Source organism: Vipera berus, assembly GCF_964194415.1.
Source record: "Vipera berus genome assembly, chromosome: 4".
In the NCBI taxonomy this organism is placed as follows: domain Eukaryota; kingdom Metazoa; phylum Chordata; class Lepidosauria; order Squamata; family Viperidae; genus Vipera; species Vipera berus.
Genome location: NC_138206.1, coordinates 36,284,611 through 36,306,046, shown reverse-complemented (window position 1 = coordinate 36,306,046; position 21,436 = coordinate 36,284,611). Strand labels below are relative to the sequence as shown.

Below are 21,436 nucleotides of genomic sequence, written 5' to 3'. Positions count from 1 at the left end.
AGCTGGCAGAATTAGTAAGCAATTATAACAGTTGTAGTACCAACGTATTTGGAGGCACTAGGATTTCTTGGGAGTAGAACAGGAGTGGGAAGCTGACTTCTCCAGTGGGGAATATATCTCTTCAAGTTCAACCAGTAATTGTGGATTTTGGTTCATATTTTGAAGTGCCTTGAGATTGTCACATTATGGCACAATACTGGGACATAAATAGCTTTAACAAATTTATCAGCAATTGTGTATTAGGTAGAAAATTGTGCCCATATCAGAAAGAATGTTTCCACAGAAGATTGAGTCTGATCATTATCTTTCTACTCACCTAAAAAATTGATGCTGGGTGACATACATTGAAAATGTTCCAAATGAATCACATAAGGTGAAAAAAGGGGACTTGAAATAATAAGAATAATCTGAAATTGTATAGAATCAATTATCTGCACAATTAAATCAGTACTACTGAACTATTGTAAGCAGTCCTAGAACAACAGAGAACAACAGAGATATTTAAAAACAAATGAATGTGTATGTTTGGAACTGGGGAACAATGTTACCTGTGGGCTTTAGAACATCCATTTATTTAATTTAATTTAATTTAATTTAATTTAATTTAATAATTTAATTTAATTTAATTTAATTTAATTTAATTTTTCATTTATTAAATTTATATTATTTTAGAAGTTTCCTTTTGCTGCAGAAAATGAGCAGTCTGCTTTCAAATTTATTAACTTGCTCAATGTATGGCCCATTTTTTCACTAAGAGTACAATATAGTATTTGTGGTAAGTACTTCTCCAGAATTCTTCTACAATAATAATCCCACAAATAATAATCCCACAAATAATAATCCCACAAATTCTTCTACAATAATAATCCCACAAAGTAAATTGGCTGAAAGATAAAGGTTAGCCCAAGGTCAGCTTCTTTCCTGAAATTTAAATCTGTTCAATATTTTAATTTAAAATTGTTATTTCAACCAAGAAGCACATTCCTTTTCTACTTTAACTGGAATGATTTTTTTTGATGCAAATGTATGTTTAATCATTTTTTTAAAAAATATTTTATTGGTTTTCCAATTTTGCATTTGAGTATTTAAAAAGCAACGTGGTGCCTGGGTTAATCAATAATTCAGTAACAGAATCTTTAATACAGATCTCAGGTTATGTCATCAAATATTTCTTCTCTTTTTCCCTTAACATTTACTATGGCATATTTAAACTAGTAAATTTCTAATTGTATCAAAATAAAAACTTCATTATTACATTTATCAGTGCATTTTCAGTTTATACATATCTTAATAGGTCTTCATAGACAGTCTATGTCCTGTTATTAATTTCTACCTAATTTTAGTTTTTAGTTTCTGATCAATACTCAATTTAACCTTTAATATCCATAGTTTTCAGCTTTTGGGTGACCAAAGTTTCCCTTATCTCACTTCACAAGAAACTATAATGTCTAAAATACACATTTTATCTACTTAAATGTAATCTTATTCTATTACCTAAAAAATTTCTATTTCTCACCACATTAAATCACCAACTTAGTAATAAAAGCATAATCAAAATTCCCCTTATTTCAACGTCTCCCTTTAACCCTCTATTTTGACAATATAGAATCCCTACTATTAAATCAAAGACCTCAATTTTTCAGCCTAATTCTAGCTTTCTTCCTTTGCCAACTAGGCTTCCATACCAACGCTTTGAAATCATCGAATAGATCTCCCTCCATTCTTGCATATGTTGTTTGAATTAAAGGAGACCATTTGATTGCACATTTTCTGGAAGGACTGATCCATTTGTAATCATTAGATTGTCGCCTTAGTGTCCCAGATCCCCATATTTGCTCTGGTATAGTTGTCTTCAATTCTGTCTGGTCTTCTTTCTCAAATTTCTTCTGATTTGTGTGGAAAGTAATTTCCATTTTTAAGGTTGTCGATTCATTATCTGGATGTTCAGTAAGCTGTACTTGATCAATTTTCTCTGTCTTGGTATTCAGTTGTTCCATTTTTGTTGTTTTCTGGATTGTTGGTTCTTTAGTTGCAATCAAAATTTGGCTTTCTACATCTAAGCTGGCATCTTGGTCTTTCATATTGGGTCTCATTTTCTCACAAGCTGCAAAAATAGTTTCATGTATTGATTTTAGCATGGCAAGGATTTTTTTGCTGATCTTCCTCCACCTCTATTGCAGAGTTGTAAATAGTCTTTCTAGTGAAGGCTGTTTATTGAGCAAAAATCAGTGAAAATTCACCTTCACAGTTCATGGAGACCAATTTCACTGCCCAGCTGTTCTCTCAGTATTGAATCTCTCATAGATAGTACCAAGGTCAGGGAGGTCTTATCTAGGTCTGGGCTGTGAGCTAAGTCTCTTTGTAGGAAATAACAGATTGCTATACAAAGCTTCACCACAAGATGTCAGTGATACCATTTAAAAATTTTTAAGTCCCATACTATTCTAAGTTCTTTTTTCCAATTTAATTCTTTTCTGCAGATAAAAATAGAAAGTCCCAGTAAGAGTAGGAAATTTTTTGGTCCCCAAATTCCAAAAACACATAGATCCAATTATATTAAAGTTGTTCTTTTTGATGCTTTGATTCCCCTGGGTAGTCAGATGCCACTATTTTTAGAGGGTTGGAAGGAAATTCCCTTCCCTCTCTCTTCACAGGGGGAAGATACTTCAAGAAGCTTTTTACAGGAAAATACTTAGGGTAAAGAGAAGGTAAGATCTCACCCAGTTCCTCTGCATTGCTTTCAAAGTGCTTGTTAGTAAAGGTGACTTTGGCTGTCAGCAGCTTAGTGATGGGCCATATTGCTATGGCTGATCTTTTCCCCCTTGGTTAGAAGAGCTGCCCCGGATCAAGCGGAAGGGCTGCTGCCCTTCCGTGATCGTGGAGGGGTCCTCTCCTCGCTCATCGCTCCTCTAGGGCGACTTCCAACTCTTTTCAGGGTCCCCCAGTGAGATAAAACTGAATGGTGGAGACAGAGGTCACCCCCACATGTCCGCCAATGCCACGATGGCAAACTGGAAGCCGTATGTTTGATCTTAATAATATATGGATTTTCTCTTTATTTGTTCAGGGTCTATGTTTGGCTATGTTGGAAAATAGAAAAGATATTACCTACTTCTGTTTGAACTCCTTTGAGTTTATCATTTTATCTTTGTAGGCTAGCTTGCTTCATTTTTCTTTTGTGAGCATACATCCTTCACTTTGCTTGCCAAGATGATGGACATGTCGGAGTTCGGTGAAGCTTTACCTTTCCTCCGAAAAAGTGAGAAGGAAATCATGATGTTGCAGACAGTGGCCTTTGATGGTAAGATATAACACGCTTCTGCTGCGCATCATTTCTCCTAGACTTGTAAAGCGGATACCTGATCAGATGCAATATAATTGAAAGTTCTGATATAAAAGGTACATTGTAGATCTGAACTTGGATTTTAGCCATTTTGCTGTCCGGGAACAAATCAATCTGGTAGAATCACAGAATCACACTAGTTACACCAGGCAAAGTTTATAATAGTAGAGGGGACCAATTATTTGTTGGTTTGTTTTATATACAAATAAACTATCCTCTCTGAGGTGAAGAAAACATTTGGCTGGGGAAGTCTGGGAACTGAAGCCCACACATCTTAAAACTGCCTTATCTGAATAGATTTTGTAGGCATTACTTGATCTATGAAATGGGCTGAGCATTTAGAGAAAGCAAGCAACCTAAATACTGCTTAGGGAACATTGTATAATATACACTTGTTACTATTATTTGATAATTTTAAGTATTTAGCATGCTTGTATAATGAAAAAAATGTCTTTCTTTTCAAGGAAAGAAGAAATGCTGGATTCCTGATGAAAAGAAAGCATATCTTGAAGCAGAGATCAAAGAGAGTGGTGGTGGCAAAGTTACTGTGGAGACTACAGATGGGAAGGCAAGGAACCTTCTTTGCTTGATAGATCACAGGTGCAAGACCTACAAGATAGAGAAACAATGTGCCAGCCATAAAGAGATGCTTTAACAAAAAGGTCAATTAATCCAAGACAAAAAAGAAATGGCATATATAGCTGGAGATTGCCTTTATAGTTTATGTCTTTCTGTCTGTCTCTCTGTCTGTCTGTCCATCCATCCATCCATCTGTCATCCTTCAGTATTGATGCCTGGTGACTGTAGACAAGTCCCTATAATTTTCTTGGCAAGAAAAAAAATATTTTTTGGAAGTTGTTTGCTATTGCCTTCTTCACAGGGCTAACAGAGAGAGGGATTGGTTCCTTAGCTGGATTTGTGTGCCTAAGGTGAGCCTAGAAATCATTGTCTCTTGGATTACAGCATGATGTCTTATCACTACATCACATTTGCTCTTATATGTACTGTAGTATGCCAATGCTAAAATATAAGTCCTTTAAAAAACAGCGTAGCAGTTTCTACCTTGTCTTGCAGTGACAATCATTGTAGCAACTTGAACAAATTCCCCTACAAATACACGCACATCTTTGTATCCGAGGCTTTGGGCTGAACATGCATAAGGCTAGCTGCACGAGAGTAATTATATAAAGATGGCCCATATCTTAGTTGATTTATATGGTTAAGTATGAAGGTGGATGGATGATTAAGTATATAGGGGATTCCTGGTCTTGTGGAAGTAATAATGCATTTTTCAGCTGCCATCTTTGGGGGGAATCAGGGTGGGTGCATATGATTTACTTATGTGGAGGCTCTGGATCATAATTCTCTTTCCAATCTTAGTTAAGCCGCAGTACTTATGACAACTCTGAATATTCTCAAAGGCAATGAGCAACAAGACCTTAACACTTTTATGTCGCATGCATGAATAGAAAGCAAGTGAATATAAGCAGAGTAGAAGAAAAAGATCTGAGTTTATAAAATGTAAAACCCCAAGCCGATGATAGAGGTAGATTTTGTAATTCTCTGTACATTCCCCAAAAGCACTGTAAACATTCTTAAAGAACTTAAGTTGTTTTCTTCAACAGTCAATAGCCACTTTAATAATTGTTCAGTTGTTTGGAATGTTTTTAAACAAGCATGCTTCTTTGCTCACTTTCATAGGTTTTTAAATGTTTTCATTCATGAAATATGCTTTCCAGTGGCTAGAATTTAACTTTGAGTATAGCTTACAATCTTCTATGTTAGACGGCTTTTAATTTATTCCTTATTGGCCAGCATCATTATTAATATCTGAAAACCTCAAATCCACTGTTATCATTATTTCAATTTCTACACCATACGTTATAAAACAAAATTACAAACCTACCATTTACAAACAGCAATAGTAACCCATAATTTTTAAAATAAGAGATACATTTTTATTTTTCTATTTGATAATCAGAGATATTGCTACAAGACGGTGCTGATCTGTTTAAAATTTAAGTTGCATTTGTTAATAATTCATACTTGGGAATAATCTTTAATAGTTGCTCTTGTAGTGAGGCTACTATAGGCACAAAGATGGAAAAATACAAAATTACTCATAATGGAGGAGTAGACTGTGAAGATAGTAGAACTTACTAAAATGATTAAATTGACCTGTTTATTAGGAGACGAACAATAACTACTTTTATCAGAAGACTAGAAACCATTATGGACTTTTTCCTGAAAATGGACAAAAATGATTTGGTGATTTTAGGAAAAGGGTTATTTAGGGGAAGAAGGAACATGTTATGTAATTTTGGGAGAGTGGAAATAGTAATAATTATGTTTGTAACTGCTGCAAAGATCAGAATTCACTTATTTAAATATTTTTCTTTCTCTTTTTCCCCCTGTGGTTTGATTTTTTTCATTTTTTGTCCTATCCATCCATCCATCCATCCATCTAGCTATCTGAAAGTCTGTTTGGTGTAATGGTTAAGGCATGAGGCAAAGCCACCTGAGTGATCTTGTGTCAGTAACTTTTATCTCAACCTTAGGAAGGAGGCAATGGCAAACAACTTCTAAGAAAACTTGTATAGGCAATCTCTAAGAATCAGACACAACTAAATGGAAGATGGAGATAGAGATGTACATAAATACCTTTCAAATTAATAATAATGGGAAAGAGAATGCATCCAATTAAAAGTTTCCTTTTTTTTACAGACTATAACTGTAAAAGAAGATGATGTTCAGCAGATGAACCCTCCAAAGTTTGACATGATTGAAGATATGGCTATGTTGACCCACCTAAATGAAGCTTCAGTGCTATATAATTTGTATAGACGCTACTCTAACTGGATGATTTATGTATGATTTCTTTACTTTGTCATCTTAAAATGTGCTATTTGAATAACGTATTTTTGTAAAAGAATATCTTAATGTTTTCCCCTAAAGAATGGTTCAGGAATTATTTTTATGAAATAATTTTTCTCATACATTCCTCTATTTACTTTAGCAAATTTGTGAACTTTCTCCTCTATTCCTTATCAGCCTATTTAAAGGACAACAATTTGGGGAAGGCTGTTTCCAAAATGGAAGAAAACAAAGCAAATTAATACATTAGGCTCAGTAGAGTCAGTGGATACTACGTTTTGGGTCAAGGATGTTGGAAAAGATTAATAAATAAATTATTTTTCATCACATCTTTTTATTCTAAAGAATTTCTAAATTCTAAAGAATTTCTAAAGAGAGAGATGTGTGTGAATATGGCAATTGAATAATGGCATTGTCTTAAGGCAGAGTTGTACAACCCACAACTTATAGACCTATGAAGTTCTCACAGGCCCCCCAAAAACTCTCCTCAGCTGCCTGTTGAAATTAAGCATGTTAATAATTGTAAAGTTGTCTGAAGATTATTTAAATTATGTTTAAAATAATGATGTTTCTTTGGTTGCGTAGATTTTTATATGCTGCTTTTATTTTAAATTTTTAAACCCGCTTTTATTTTTATAAATAACTCGAAATGGTGAATATACCTAACACTCCTTCCTGCTCCTTCTTTCCCCAACAACAATAACTTTGTGAGGTGAGCTGGGCTGAGAGAGGGGACTGTCCAAAGTCACCAAGCTGCTTTCATGCCAAATGCAAAACTGGAACACACAGTCTCCTGGTTTCTGGCCTAGTGCCTTAACTACTAGACCTAACCTAAGAATGTTGGAAGATTTATGTATCTATTTTATTAGATATTCCCTTTTATATCTCTGTGCTTACTCCTTCTGAGATGAAGCGACAATATTCCTCCTATTTATTAAAAAAATTGGTATCCATTTTTTTAATTTCTAGACTTACTCAGGCCTCTTCTGTGTGACAATAAACCCTTACAAATGGCTTCCTGTCTACAAAACGGAAGTAGTTGCTGCTTACAAAGGGAAGAGACGCTCAGAGTCTCCTCCCCACATCTTCTCCATTGCAGATAATGCATATCATGATATGTTGCGTAGTAAGTAAATCTATCTGACCACAATTCTTTTTAAAAGTTGTGTGTGTGTGTGTGTGTGTGTGTGTATACAAGTAGCCTCGAGTGTCCCCAGATCACTTTGTTAGAATCTGATAACAAATCATCAATATATGGCAATAAAGTTTTTAGTTAATATAATATAGATGCACTAAACCTCTGCTGGACTTAATTCCCCAATTTGCTTTTTTTAAATTGTATAAAATGGAACCAAAGCTTCAATGGTGACCTTTCTAGTAATGTCATCTTCATTCTGGTCTACAAATACCTTTTTTTTAAAAGAAAAAGCATATTCTACATTGGAAAGCATATTCTGCTTTCTAAAAGATTTTTAGCATATAGAAGATATCTTACTTGAAATTAGTTTTTTATTTATTTGATTATTTATGGATTTTATATGCTGCTCCAATTAGACACATTTATGAGCAGTGTATATTCCATGATCCATTAAGTATATTAAAACAAAGCTAAAAATATGGAGAAATTAACAGAAAAGCAAAACAATCCAGCATAACAATAAAACCCTCCTAGTTCTTAAGACTCTACGATCAGGATCATTCAAGTATCCATTGGTCCTCAAACGTTTTTGGAAAAGCATGATCTGAAAGAAATGAAGTACAAATTTCAAGGGCCGTGTTGTTTGCAAGAGTGAGAATGATACAAAGAAGGCCAACTCTGGAGTTCTTGGTGTTAGCATCTCCTAGGCGTTAGGAGCTTCAGGAATCTCTCCTACTAGATGTCATAGGGCAGGCATATTGATGTAAGGTAGTCCTGCAGAGATATAAAGACATTAAAAGAAAAATATTGTTGTATACAATTATTGTTGTATACAATTGTATTTTTGGATACAATTACTTGGAAACCTGCTCCCAGCCAATGCAACTCCCAAACCAGTGTCACATGGACAAACATAATAGAACCCATCAAAACTTGAGCCAGTTGTTTGGGATCTTCCAAATCTTCAAAAGAGCCTGATGGCCTGTTGCAATAATCTAACTGTGATGACAAGATGGTGAGACTTTACCCAATGAATTTGTAGATATGTTAAATTGCAGAGATGAGAGGGTTGTAAAGTACTAGATAAAAAGTGAAGAATCTAGAAGTGTATGCATTATGATTCTTAGCATCACTCACATTTGGGACAATAGCTACTATGAAACCTCAGCTGAGCTCTGCAAAGTAAACAAAAGAGATATTTCAAATGTTTTTCAGTTTTTGAAAACACAATTGACTGTATACATTCTTTGAAGCTTTCTTAATGAGGGAAATAAGAGTACATTTCCCATCAAAATCTATGTTGCCTTTAGTTGAGTTCAATTTAAATATCAAAATGATGTGTGATTATCACCAACTCAGATCAACCTCCTACACTGCTGCAAAGGTAGATTGTGATTATCATAATTCAAACATTTTGGCACATTAGATTTCTTCCACCAGAGGGCAGTAAGCGATGCAAGCTTGACATCTGGGATAGAATATTTGCACTGCTTTCAGCATTCATGGATAATACCATACAAGTTTTACAGACTATAATCAATGTATAACAATTTAAAGAGCAGTATGGTACAAATGGATACTTTCTTTACTGACACTAGAAGGCCATAATATACTAAATGATATGTTATATGTTATAAAAATGTATATTGAATAATATACACAAAAGTAAAACAAAATCTGTAATTCTTCAGGCCCTAATAATATGTTTCACAGACTTGTATTTAAATATGGACTGTCACTACTTTAAAATGCATGATTATTGTTATAAGGCAAAAATAAGGCCTAGTTTGACTTAATCTCTTAAACTGGATTATTTATTTAATAATAATTGTAGATCACCCCAATTCTTTCTTTTGTGTAATTTTTGTTGTTGTAAAAAAAACAACATAGTGAGAAAACCTTCTAGTCCTGAGGAACTGTAGATCGGTGGTTCTCAACCTGTGGTCCACAGACCCCTGGGAGCCACGAGGTCATTACAGGGGGTCCATGAAGGCTTAAAGAAATATTATGATTTAAATCTTGAATTAAGTCTTGGGGGTCCATGACCACAAAAGATATTTAAAGATCCATGGTGAAGAAAAGGTTGAGAACCACTGGTCTAGATGATTAACAACTAAGCATAAAAAGAAAGATGAAAATCGAGTAATCCCCGTGTTACAAGCATTCACTTAGTGCTTGTTTGAAATTATGCGATAAGCACCCCCTAGTGTTTATGAGCAAGTCCCAAAATTACAAATGTTGCAGCACGACAGCAGTTGTTTGCCCTGCAGAGGCTCTGCAACATTCACCCTATTCCCTCCCTGCTCCCCACAACTGTTTCCCCTACCCATTCTGCCATGTTGGTCTCACTTACCTGGCAAAAATCCTCTCTGCTGTGGTTTCTTTGCCTTTGAGGGAGAGAAGAGTCAATGGAAACTCCTGGGTGCTGTAATATTTTGTGAGTTCAGGCACCCATCCTCTTTTGCAGAGAATGGGTGCCTGAACTCTCACGAGATTGCAGACCCCAGAAACTTTCATTTTCAGGGCAAAAAATGTTTGTCTCCTGGTCCCCCCCAACTCCTTTCCAGACAGAGACCTTGGGGAGACTGGAAGGCCAAGGTCTCTGCCCAGGTGAAAAGTGTTCTGCTCTGTTTCAAAGAGCCCCAAAGGCACTCAAACACTTCTTACCCAGATGGAGATCTTGGGGAGACCAGAAGTTCTGTCTGGCTGCAAATGGGGCACGTTGAAATATAACATTCTGTTCCATTCTCATGCACCCCATTTGCAGGCAGACAAAGCTTCCAGTCTCTTCAAGTTTTCCGTCTGGGTGAAAAGTGTTCCAGCGGTGGTAGAAAGGAGTTGGGGGGGAGCAGGAGACAGGCACCGCAAACACTTTTCGCCCTCAAAAAGAAGGTTTCTGGGGTCCGTGATTTCACAAGAGTTCAGGCACCCATTCTCTGCAAAAGAGGATGGGTGCGTGAAACCATGACAGGAGACAGATATTTGCAAGGTAAGTGGGTCCAGAGCGGCAGGAAGGGAGAGGGAAACATAAGGAATCTTAGTGGGTGAGGGAGACCTTGGGAGCCTGTTCCATCACTGAGCCCCCTGAAGGCCTTCTTCATCCTGAGATACCTCATGTACACTTAACAAGCAGTGCTAAGAGCAGTACATTCAATTAGCAAATGTGTGGGCAAAAGCAGGGAGTGATCTCATTCAAGGGACAAGATTCACTCCCATGAATTCTTGAGTTACGAATGGAATGGGTAGGCTCTGTTACATTCATAACTCAAGGACTACCTGTATTCTTAAAAAATGTTAGTACAGTTCTAAAAATTCCTATGACTAATGCATCCAGTCAAGGGCCAAAAATATGTTGGAATAATATGGTTTTTATTGATTTACTTATTTGTGAAATGAAATAAGGGGTTGAAGTGCCTCAGGGATATACTCCTATACCACTCTTCTACCAATTTGTAGGCGTCCCTTAGTGTTTGGACTTAATGGGCAGATTCAGTTCTAGCAAGGCTTTCCCTAATATATTTTAGTGCTGAACATTTGAAGTTTTGAAAATAAAACCAGCACTTTGAGCTGACCTACTGGAAACCTATTGGTAAACAGCACAATGACCTTAAAACTGTTGTTATTCTGTACTGCTCTCCTCTCAACAGCTTGGCCCTCACAATACTATATCAGTTGCAGCTTCCGAGTCATCTTCAAAGGCACTTCAGTATACGCTGCATTAAAATAATCCAATAGGGCGATCAGGGATTGAGTTACCTTCACCAGGGCATCCTAAATCAGATAATATTATAACTAGTGCACCAGTCAGAGCTGGACAAAGAACCATAGCCACAGTTTTACTCCAACTGCTAGAACAAGAACTGAGTATTTAGGAGTACCCCAAATCATGAAACACTTGCTTTGGAAAGAAAATTGCCCCATTCAAAGTACTGTGTTTGTTGTTACTGGATTGTCTAGTTATTTACTAATGAATAACAACTTTTGGCATTATTTAATCTGAGTTTGTTCCCCACCACCTCCTACAGATACAAATTTGTTTTTGTTTGTTTGCTCCCTCCTTCCTTCCTTCCTTCCTTCCTTCCTTCCTTCCTTCCTTCCTTCCTTCCTTCCTTCCTTCCTTCCTTCCATTTCATTTTACTTCACTTCACTTCACATCACATCACATCACTTCACTTCATTATTTCATTTCATTTATATAACCACCCATTTTTATTGATGATCAGGATGATACATTTTCCTGTAGGATTCTCTGTAGTAAATTCTTTATTAGTTTTTTGACAAAGTCCCCTAAAATATGTATTTTAAAAATAATGGAAATATTTCCTACAAATAATCTATGAGAGGAAAATGCTGTTGAAATTTTTTTTCTCTTCCACATAGATCGAGAAAACCAATCAATGCTGATTACGTAAGTGACTCTTCTCAGATGCTTTATATTCAAAAATTATTTCTTGTAATAGTTTCTAGAATTTTTAGCAGAACATGCAAATCTAGAGAAACCTCATTTTGTTCTTGGTTGCTAAATCTTTCCATTTTGGCATACAGTTAATTTTGTCCTTATATTCTAAAAGAAACCTTGGTTTGTATGAAAGCTTTTTATTGAGATTACCTTAAGTCATAAATCTGGCACATTTCAAACAGACTGTCCTAGTATTCCTAGTATGTTAGTTACATGAACTTGGATCTTGTTTGAGAAGTACTTTTAGAATATGTTAAAAATTCTGCTGAATTAAGATCAATTTTCTTTTATTCCAGTACCTTATTTGCTGCAGGACCCAATTAAAAGCATCACATCAACAGCCTTTACCTGATACTGCTCATGAACAACATTAATTCAGTGGCACATTGGTGATGAGCTTTCATACAGCATCATTACCATTACCTATGGAAAGTCTTCTCCTCCTTATTGGATGAACTTTCCTCTTTTCTCTAATGTTCTATGTCTGGACTGCAGCTATAGGAATAACCAACAGATGGCAGCAGAGTTTTCAGTGTCTCTTTTCTGCCACATAGAGGTCATCTGGATTATTGTAACCATGTTCTGGTAGCCAGCCCCATTTTTCTGTAAACATTCATTGAAAGAACACTTTTTAAAGGGAAATATAGCTCAGTCTCATTACAAAAAGATTAAATTTTAAGTTGTATTTTCTTGTAAATTAAAATGTATTTCTTTTGTTTACAGTGGAGAATCTGGTGCTGGTAAAACTGTGAACACAAAACGTGTCATTCAGTATTTTGCCACCGTTGCAGCAATTGGTGAACCTGGAAAAAAAAATGTAAATACAAATGACATTTACTTTGTATAAACAATGACTACACAGTCACAAATAGCATGATAATTACCTATAATGCTTTAAAAGAATTCCAAGTGAAAAAAGACCACAAATGTTTTTTTTCAGTAAGTTTGCACCATTGTTACAATAGTTATACCTGGGCTTCAGGTATAGCTTATAGGTATATTAAATATTCGCTATCTACTTCTCCCAAATAATGTTGAAAATGATAATTTTGCAAATCATCAAACTAAAGAGGAATGATTATAAAAGCTAGCTAAATTTGAGTATAAAATGCCTCTGACCTAGAGGAAAAACACTGCTGTTTTGGTTATTTACAATGTATATGTTTTGCTATTGTCCTATTGGAATAGATATGCTTTGCCATGAATTATACAGGGCATAAAGCAGCTCCTTCAGGCGGGACAAGAAATGAACAGGTTTAACCAGCATATGTTAAGCAAGTAACTGAAACACTGGTCTGATTCTAGGTGATCTAGTCAGGACTGGTAGTTTTGAAAGAAAAATCAATCCATGCTGCAGAAACTAAGTCTATACCTAGGTACTATTTTTTGATTAAAAACAAGAACCTTAGAATTAAAATTATGTTGTGTCACATATTAAAGTGAATTGTAAAAGAAATACCTAGCAAAATCACAGCTGGGAAGGATTGATAGATGAATATATGTTCTTGCCTTTTCTTCAATTTTGTTTTTATGTTTTGTTTTAAACAGCAGCCGGCTACCAAGACTGGGGTAAGTTATCTATATTTGATAATGTGCCATCAAACTGTTGTCAGCTCTTAGTGACCACTTAGTGACTATGCAGATAGTCATCTATATTACCAAAAGTTAATCTAAGCATTTTCTGAAATTTATAAGTCATGTGTGCTATAATGTTAGTGCTTCAAAATGTAAGTATTATCCATTTATTGAATAATAATTGCAGTAACTATAAGACGAACACATGATTCACAACCCTTTCATATTTGCCAATTGCCAAATGGTTTATTTGAAGAACCACCTTAGCTCAGTGGGACTGCCCCCCACACCTGCACTGGCAGAGAGGGCATCCTGCAGTTCCCATCAGTCAAGGAATTTGGCTGGTGGGGTCCAGGAGAAGAAAATTCTCCATTGTGGCTCCTGCCCTTTGGAATGTCATGCCTCCTGAGGTGAGATTGGCTCTCAGCCTCCTGGCTTTTCGTAAGAGCCTTAAAACCTGGTTCTGCCAGATGGCTCAGTGTACTAATGGGGGAACTTCACACTGGAGATGGTTGACCAATTAAAAGCTAATCCCACATCCAACCCCCCCATTTGTGTATCTGGCTCCCTCCTCCTCCATCTTGTGTTAATGATTTTATTTCGTCTGCTTGTCATTTTATACTATAATATTTTAATATTTTTGTAATGTTTAACCTAAGGCAATGTTATGCTCTATGTCACCCAGAGTCATCTGAAACGAGATGGGCTGCAAATAAATTTGATAAATAAAAAAAACAAATTAAGTAAATAAATAAATTTAATAAATAAATAAAACAAATTAAGTAAATAAATTTAATAAATAAAAATAAATCAAATAAATAAATAATAAAATAATAAAATAAATAAATAGAAAATCTTGGTTGCAGGGAAAGATGAAATTGTTTTGTAAGGCTAAGCTAATGTAATGTAGGCCATCTGACCAAATCCAGAGATTCAACTTCTCCATCATAAAATTCACTGGCTGACTTTGGGCCAGTCATTTTCTTTCCACCCAAACAGGTTATGGATATGAAATGGGAGAAAGATCTTCTATGTCAATTTCCTTGAGCTTCCAGAATAAAAGCATTTGAATGGCCCATAACCCTGATTTAATTGTTCTGTCGGAATATCTGAAGTTTTTTGCCAGCATATTCTTTGCATAGTGTTGCTTTTTTCTGGTATATCTAGGTGAAGCCAGAAATTGGGTATATGGTATATGTTTACATTCTAAAGGTACTTAAAAAATTTTCATTGTAAGGGAACCCTGGAAGATCAAATCATCCAAGCCAATCCAGCTCTGGAAGCTTTTGGGAATGCCAAAACTCTGAGAAATGACAACTCTTCACGTTTTGTAAGTAGGATTTCTAGCTTTGGAACCTTACCATCTTGCATTATTATGCTCATAAAATAGTAGCAGAAATTGAATTACATTAAAATCTGTTTTCTAATAGTACTGCATTCTTTCATTAAGTTATTGGATGGTTTTTTACAAGTAATGTCAACAGCTGTTCTACTGTTACTTATTGGAACATTTTGGCATAGAAATTGTACCATCTTGGGATTTTAGCAACAACTTGGCAAGCTAAAGCCTAAGCAAACAGTTGATTTATTCAGGTTTCCTGAATAAAAATAAAATAAAAATGGCAGAAAAAGATGCATTGAGAAGTGGCTCAGAGGGAATTCAGGTCAATAATTTTATACAAGACATTTTCCAGCCCCATCAAATCCAGCGAGTGATTTTTTTTCTTTTCTTTTTATGACTCTGTAATACCTTTTATCAGAGTGGAGTTGAAGCAACTGAATGGAACTGGGCATTTACTGGCCGGATGCCCTCCCTGACACCTATATAGAGTTCACAGCAGATATTTTCTCTTTGCGACCTTATAGAGAAATATCTGTCACTATCTAGGATTGAACTCGCAACCTCTTGAGTGTGAGGTGAGCGTCTTCACCTCTAGATCACTGCACCACTCAAATCCAGCCAGTGATAATTATCCTAAATCAGGATACAGTATTAAAAGTTTCTGTTTCCCACATAGGGAATCATTTTCTTTGTCAATATTTTTCTATTTCTGTGCTCTGTCTTTCATCTTACTACTGCCAATGGTGTCATTGGCTTAGAGCAGTGCTTTTCAACCTGTGGCATACATACCACTGATGGTACTTTGGCACCTGGCAGGTCGTATGTGTATGACGGGTTCAAAAGCACTGTAAAAAAAAGTGTAAAAGTGTAGTGCGGGGGGATGAGCTGAAGCAGTGGCAACACCGCACAGGCCCTTGGGAGAGTTAGCTGGAGCTGCGATGTTGCTGGGGCTCTGCTGAGCACTCAGGATCTGTGTGGGGCTCCAGCTGATTGGTGCTTCTGTAAGCAGCTCACAGCCTTGGGGAAAGTAGTCAGCTGCAGCTACATCAAAGGGAAAAAAGAGGGGGGGGGAGAGGAGAGGATATCAAAGGAGGTTTTGGAGGGAAAGGGAGAGAAAAAACATAATGTGGAAAGAGAAGGGGACAGAGTAAGATACAGAGGAACACACAGCCTTGGGGAAAGGAGTCAGCTGCAGCTACACCAAAGAGAACAGGAGGAGGGGGGAGAGGAGAGGATATAAAAGGAGGTTTTGGGGAGATATGGATGAAAAAAAACAAACGACTGGGAAGAGAAGGGGATGGAGTAAGAGAGATGGAGAAACACACAGCCTTGGGGAAAGGAGTCAGCTGCAGTTACACCAAAGAGAAAAGGAGGAGGAGGGAAGAGAGGAGAGGATAGAAAGGGAAAGGGAGAGAAAAAATGGATGACTGGGAAAGAGAAGGGGACAGAGAAAGAGAAACAGAGAAGAGGAGAAGATTCTTTGAGTTAACCAGAAGGAGAGAAGGGGATAAAGCAGTGCACAGATTAATGTCAGAGAAACAAGCACAAGTTTCCCATTAAAAGTGTGGTAAGTGGGTGTACAGATAATCCTCAACCTACAACCACAGTTGAGCCCAAATTTTATGTTATGAGAAGTTTGTTAAATCAGTTTTGTCCCATTTTATGACTTTTCTTGCCGCATTTGTAAAGTGAATCACTGCAGTTGTTAAAATAGTAACACAGTTCTTGAATGAATCTGGTTTCCCCATTGACTTTGCTTGTCAGAAGGTTGCAAAAGGGGATCACATGACCCTGGGACACTGTGACCATCATAAATATGAATCAGCTGTCAAGCATCCAAGTGTAAAACTCCTAAATATACACAAACTGCTTACATGCTTATGTTTTGTACTTATCTAGGAAGTGTGAAGGTAGTCCAAAGGAAACTTCTTCAAACTGATACCTTCCATTTGTGTTTGGACAACAATTTTAGAATTGGTTACCCTTGACTAAACTGAAGAATACAAGATAGTTTAATGAATGTATAGATAGAGAGGGATACTATCTATATTTCACTGCGTTCCTCTAACATTGTTCATTCTCCAAAGAATACACTTCTTATATCAACTAATGGTCCAAAGCTTTAATTATTCAATGTTTATTAAATGGATCTCATTTTTCACCCTTTGGATTATTTTCCACTAAAATCATTATTATTCACTGGAAACGAGAAGGGAGTCCTGCATGCTTTGCAAGTATCTTCCTGTTTATAGTGGAGTAATATGAATTTTGGTGCTATTATAACACAAGAAAAGATATAAATTATAAGGCCATCAGATTTGGACTGCAAAAGCTTTATCGTCCTTTGAATCTTTGTAGTCCATGTCTGGTTGCCATACTAAATTAGATAGATGTACAGTGTGTGAAAAATAGGTATGCAGGTAATTGTTCTAGATCAATTAGCAGTAGCAGTGCAATACAACTTGCTGCCCAGCATATGTTCAGTGCAATATTCATACAGTATTCTGGGTTGAAAAAGCAGAAGGACCATCTAAAGTTTATAAATAAATAAACAAATACGGGGTTTTTTTACTGATAAAACAAGTACAGCACAGTTTTGTATATGTGAAACATATGAGTCCTGTGTAATATTCTCTAAGGGAGGCAACAAAAACAAGCTGGTCACAATAAAACCAAAGGAAGTATTTGTTATAATTATGGCTGCAAAGCTGCAGAAACCACAGTAGACTCCAAATTCACACATTTAAAAAAACAACTGAAGTTCCAGACAATTTGAAAACTATCTATGCTGTTGTAAACTGATAATGTATTTTTAGTATCTGTATATACTTGCACAAAATGTGTGTCTTTCCAGGACGAGGAGTTAGATATCTTGCACAGATATCTGAACATCACCTTTTCTTAAGCAGTCCTAAACAAGCATACCAGTGGTAGATTAGTCATCTGTCAACATGTTTTAGAAAGTGTTTTGACTTAGAATAGTTCCAAACCAGTGCTTCACAGCACTTTGGGGAATGGCTATAGACTTGATTGTTGTCACAGTTTTGTTTTGGAAAAAATGTAATTTTTTTTCTAGAGTTGAGCTTCTCCCAGTAACCTCTATGCTTACTTAGTTCTCTTGACAATATGTCAAATATATCCTAGCTGCTCTATTTTTCTGGATATTTTTTTAAAAAATCACTAATCTAGCTAATTCCTGCAGCAATGTACCTTTCTTTTTTGTATGTTACGTTTTTCTATATCTAATGATAGTTCAGGACATGGAATGATATTTTGGCTATTTTCTGTTGATGTTTCAAGGAAGGAGGTTGCACAATCACTGGAACATTGTGTGTGTTTGTGTGTGTGTTTCACAAAATGTCAGCAAAATCTCAGCAAAAATTAAAATAATCACGGATATGATTCAGACTATTTTACAGTGACTGCCAGAGAAAAATGCATATATTTTATCTAAAGTCAAATAGGGAGCCCTGCTCAATCATATTAAATGACTGTGGGAAAATATAACAGGATAAGGTAATATTGAGCATCCTGCTGATGTTTCTCAGCAGGAGATATTCAGTACCATATTGCTTCTGATATTGGAGATTATAGTCATCATGATCAGCAAATGCTAAAATGCAATTAATAAGAATACTAATTTTAGGTTAATATAAGTACAGTATGAAGTTCTTGCTTTGTTCCATAATTATTGGCAATTTGATTTTATAATCGGGTTTCACAATTCGCAACTCAAGGTGATCAAAAGTAGCTCACTGAAAAGAATCATCCAACAAATGTCTTGTCACAACAATGCTAGACCATTTCACAGAAATCTACTAGTAATACATTTATAGTCCTGGCAGTGATAAAATAATTCAGATAATCACAACAAGCATCTGTACAACCATACAACATTCAAAGCAGTTGATTTCAGAGGAGGACTTATATAATGGAAAGTCCTATTTCTACACTAGGATAAATAGTGCTGATTAGAGCTGATTTTGGTAATGTTATTACTCATAAGCAATTGCCTATTCAGACCACTACTTTTAAGGTGGTCTTCAAGCAATTTGGCATTGGAAATAACATCTGCAGATTTAAAAGCTGTGTGTTTCTGTGTCAAAGTCAGAATTCTTGATTGTGATGTATCAGAGGTAGTGGAGATGAGTTTACCAAGATCTCTGAGTAAAGCTTGGGAACATGCATGGTAAACTCTTTTCTAGCCATCACCACCATGACTTCCTTTAAAGAAAATTCATCCTTCCAAGGAGTCAAGTTTTTTTTTAATTATGTATTGGGGAAACAATTTGTTTCATTTATCTGAATCTTTCACCATTAAACTAGATTAATGAAACTTAACAGTATGTGTAAACCAAGATACTATTGAATATAAATTGCATCTTGTTGCTTACTCTAAATAAACCATTACATTTACGCAATAAGCAATGATTAAAATAAACCATGTTATAATGTGAATCAGCCATAGATTTATCATAACATCCAAACAATGCAGTTATCAAAGGAAGCTTATAGTAATAAAGTAGACTATATTGGCTCTATATATTGTCATTTTCACATCTTTTTAAATTTTGTACAATAGGGTAAATTTATCAGGATCCATTTTGGGACTACAGGCAAGCTATCATCTGCTGATATTGAAATCTGTAAGTAGCATACTGCTTGTTATAACTGTAGGCTTTATATTTCACATACAACTTTCAACCTATTTTTCAGTTTAATTCTTCACTCTCTCTTCACTAGATCTTTTAGAGAAATCCCGAGTTATTTTTCAACAACCAGGTGAAAGAGACTATCATATCTTCTATCAAATCTTGTCAGGAAAGAAAGCAGAACTACAAGGTAAGTAGGCAATCTGGAAAACTTTAAGTAGTTAAGATGATAATTTTCTATCTTTAAAATAAAGAGTAATCAATGATCAATTGAAATAATGCTAAAAATTAAATTAGTTATTGATTTTAAAGGATTCTTAGTCTGCAGACTCTTTCCTTATCCAGCACTTTAAAATAGCACCTATGGAACTTGTGTTAGATAATGCTCCATGTGTATAGAAAAAAAGAATGAAGTTTCTATGAATAATTTGTGTTTAAGGTAGAAGATTGCATATACATATATATACATATATAGCAGCGAAATGTTAGAATTCCACTGTTGGTCAAGGTAGACAGTACGGTCTATATGGATTCTAACTTATGTACCTCAGTTGATATCTTGTATTGGGATTCTGGATATAATTCTGGATAAACAGAAAGCTGAGCTATGATACTGATAATACTTCACATAATTTTAAAGAGGATGTTCCTTTCCATCCATTTTTTACTTACATCTATATTTTTATATGACTACATCTGTTATTACACGTGACCATTTTTGAATTTCAGTAGCTGGTCCTGTTTATCATGTAGCTTTACACCCTATTTATGCATAGGGATTGTGCATTTATATGGATGCTTCATGTAATACTGTATGGGCAAAGCTTCCCTTTATACATGTCCTGAATTTCTGCTTGGCAAAAGCAGTAATAATCTCATTTTTGTTCTTGTCATCCAAGCTGAGTGGACCATCTGCTAAGTCCTTAACCAGTTAGCCTTTACTGTGGCCTAATTAAGGTAGATTAGAGGAACTGTTTCAAAGTGATTTTCAGCTAACAGGATTTGGATGGAAATATTCCACAGTGAAAATGTACCTTTCATGGTTAATTTATTCTTATGCTATACTTGCTGGCCATGATTGTTCCATGGATAAACTGCGGTCCACACAACAGTTTTGCTGTTACAATCAATTATTCACAGTCTGCACTGCTGTATATGTAGAATGGTAGAAAATTTACTAGAAGTAATAATTTTGTAGGAGTTTCTAGTTGTTGACCACATTTTCTGATATCTTAATAAAATTTTGAAATACTCCTTCTGTCATTATTGTTATTGTTATTGTTGTTGTTGTTGTTGTTATTGTTATTATTATTATTATTATTATTATTATTATTATTATTATTATTATTATTATTATTATTTTATTAATTATTTTGGGGGGAGAGGGTGATATGTTTCTTGCCCTGATTTGGACATTTGAAATTACATTGCTTCTCCCCATGACATTAGAATCAACTAAACACAATTTTATTGGACTTTTGAAATATGAGAAGCTGTGTAAATGTCTTTGCCCTTTATTATTTGTAGCAGAAGAAGGATCAGCAAGCATATCTGCCTATGCAATTTGACTGAAAAGCTAAGCAGGGTGTAGGATATGAGTCTATTGATCATGTGGAGTTAATTGCATAAGTATAAGAATGCGTCATTAGATGGAACTATTCAGAGAGACTTGATTATCCAGGCAAATAAAATAAAAAATAAAATAAAGATAGTTTATAGTTTCAGAATGGTTTTGGAATTCAAGATCTTTTTATTGCTTCTGAAAATGTGTTCATGTTATCTCTATCACTATTATGTTAGGCTGATTTCTTTCTGAAGGGCTAGGAATGTCAATGAAAGTTCTGTATAGGAACTAGGTTAATATAAGCAAAGAAGTGGAATAAGCCATTTTATAGAGATTAACTGTGGGTTTATATATTTTTCAACAATATATATTGTTTGGCACTAATATTGTTGAACTGCATTGTTCTGTTCTTACATGGAATAAATCCCACTGAATTGGTGAAACTTATTTCTGTGTAGATATATGCAGGGTTGCATAGTGATATAATTT

At 35.4% G+C, this 21,436-nt stretch overlaps 1 protein-coding gene across 1 annotated transcript in view; it reads left to right on the top strand.

Moving 5' to 3' along the window:
• Nucleotides 1–3,210: 3,210 nt before the first annotated feature.
• Nucleotides 3,211–21,436, top strand: part of MYH15 (myosin heavy chain 15) — a gene marked incomplete at its 5' end in the record, with an annotated part of 98,258 nt that continues 80,032 nt past the window's right edge. Inside the window, 9 exons of the mRNA XM_081327740.1 lie at nucleotides 3,211–3,301; nucleotides 3,808–3,911; nucleotides 6,068–6,211; nucleotides 7,187–7,343; nucleotides 11,736–11,763; nucleotides 12,538–12,655; nucleotides 14,627–14,719; nucleotides 19,314–19,377; nucleotides 19,475–19,573. Coding sequence (XP_081183866.1) covers nucleotides 3,211–3,301; nucleotides 3,808–3,911; nucleotides 6,068–6,211; nucleotides 7,187–7,343; nucleotides 11,736–11,763; nucleotides 12,538–12,655; nucleotides 14,627–14,719; nucleotides 19,314–19,377; nucleotides 19,475–19,573 — 898 coding nt within the window. The remainder of the gene's footprint in view (nucleotides 3,302–3,807; nucleotides 3,912–6,067; nucleotides 6,212–7,186; nucleotides 7,344–11,735; nucleotides 11,764–12,537; nucleotides 12,656–14,626; nucleotides 14,720–19,313; nucleotides 19,378–19,474; nucleotides 19,574–21,436) is intronic.